This window comes from Ciona intestinalis, unplaced genomic scaffold, assembly GCF_000224145.3.
Source record: "Ciona intestinalis unplaced genomic scaffold, KH HT000877.1, whole genome shotgun sequence".
NCBI classification, from domain to species: domain Eukaryota; kingdom Metazoa; phylum Chordata; class Ascidiacea; order Phlebobranchia; family Cionidae; genus Ciona; species Ciona intestinalis.
The window spans coordinates 2950-3912 of NW_004191198.1; the positions used below are offsets into that span (position 1 = coordinate 2950).

The 963-nt window shown below is 42.6% G+C and overlaps 1 protein-coding gene across 1 annotated transcript in view; it reads left to right on the top strand.

Moving 5' to 3' along the window:
- The window catches only part of LOC108950765 (tetraspanin-17-like), a gene marked incomplete at its 3' end in the record, with an annotated part of 3875 nt that extends 2941 nt beyond the window's left edge, over window positions 1-934 (top strand). Inside the window, exons 6-7 of the mRNA XM_018816816.2 lie at window positions 76-235; window positions 817-934. Coding sequence (XP_018672361.1) covers window positions 76-235; window positions 817-934 — 278 coding nt within the window. The remainder of the gene's footprint in view (window positions 1-75; window positions 236-816) is intronic.
- Between the last annotated feature and the right edge of the window lie 29 nt (window positions 935-963).

The window sequence follows — 963 nt, forward strand, 5'->3', positions numbered from 1 at the left end:
AAAAACTTTTTTTTCAGGATGTTTGCCTTGGAAGTGGTGGTAAGTATGACATCATAAACCTTATTGTGTTTATAGAATATTTAACAATGAGTATCATTATGACATCACAGGTCGACCTGGATGTATGGAATCTATGACATCATGGATAAAGAACAATACCCCGCTGTTGGTTGGTGTATGGGCGGGTCTCATTGTCGGTTTCTTTATCTTTCAGTTTGTTGCCGTTCATTTTCATGTAAGAATATTCTGGCTTGTGTATTTAAGTTGGTGTGTATGGGGTATAACATGGGTGTTCTGTTTCATACACCTCGAGCCAGCTTACGAGTTACCACGCATGTAATTTATTTATCCTCGCATGGCGGGGCAACGACAGTCGTTATAACACGGGTGTTCTGTTTCATACACCTCGTGCCCGCTTACGAGTTACCTCGTATGTAACTTATTTATCCTCGCGTGGCGGGGAAACAACAGTCGTTATAACACGGGTGTTCCGTTTCATACACTTCGTGCCCGCTTACAAGTTACCACGTATGTAACTTTGTAGGTGATTGTTTTAATGTACAGCTTGTAGCTATTAATTTAGACAACCCATTAGTGACCACTGGGTTGGAACAATTGTCATTAAGTGTCTTGCCCAAGGCAGCATTTTGTTGCAGCGTTGAGTCTTGAACCCACTAACTCTGGTTATTATATGAGTGTTTAGTTAACACCCGTGATTGAATGAATCCCACTCATGTATCCGTAGCTTTGTAGCAATATATGTTTAACAGCCGCGTATTTATTCCCAAGCACACAACATAACATCTACGTTTCTAGATTCGCGAAATAACTTTCCACCGAGCGCTGCGCGAGAAGATTGCTTCGTATGAGGCCGGTGATGGTGACATCACAGATACCTCATTGTCATCGAGCGAATCAGAAGACGAGGACGATGGTCGTCAACGGCGACGAAAACGACGGAGT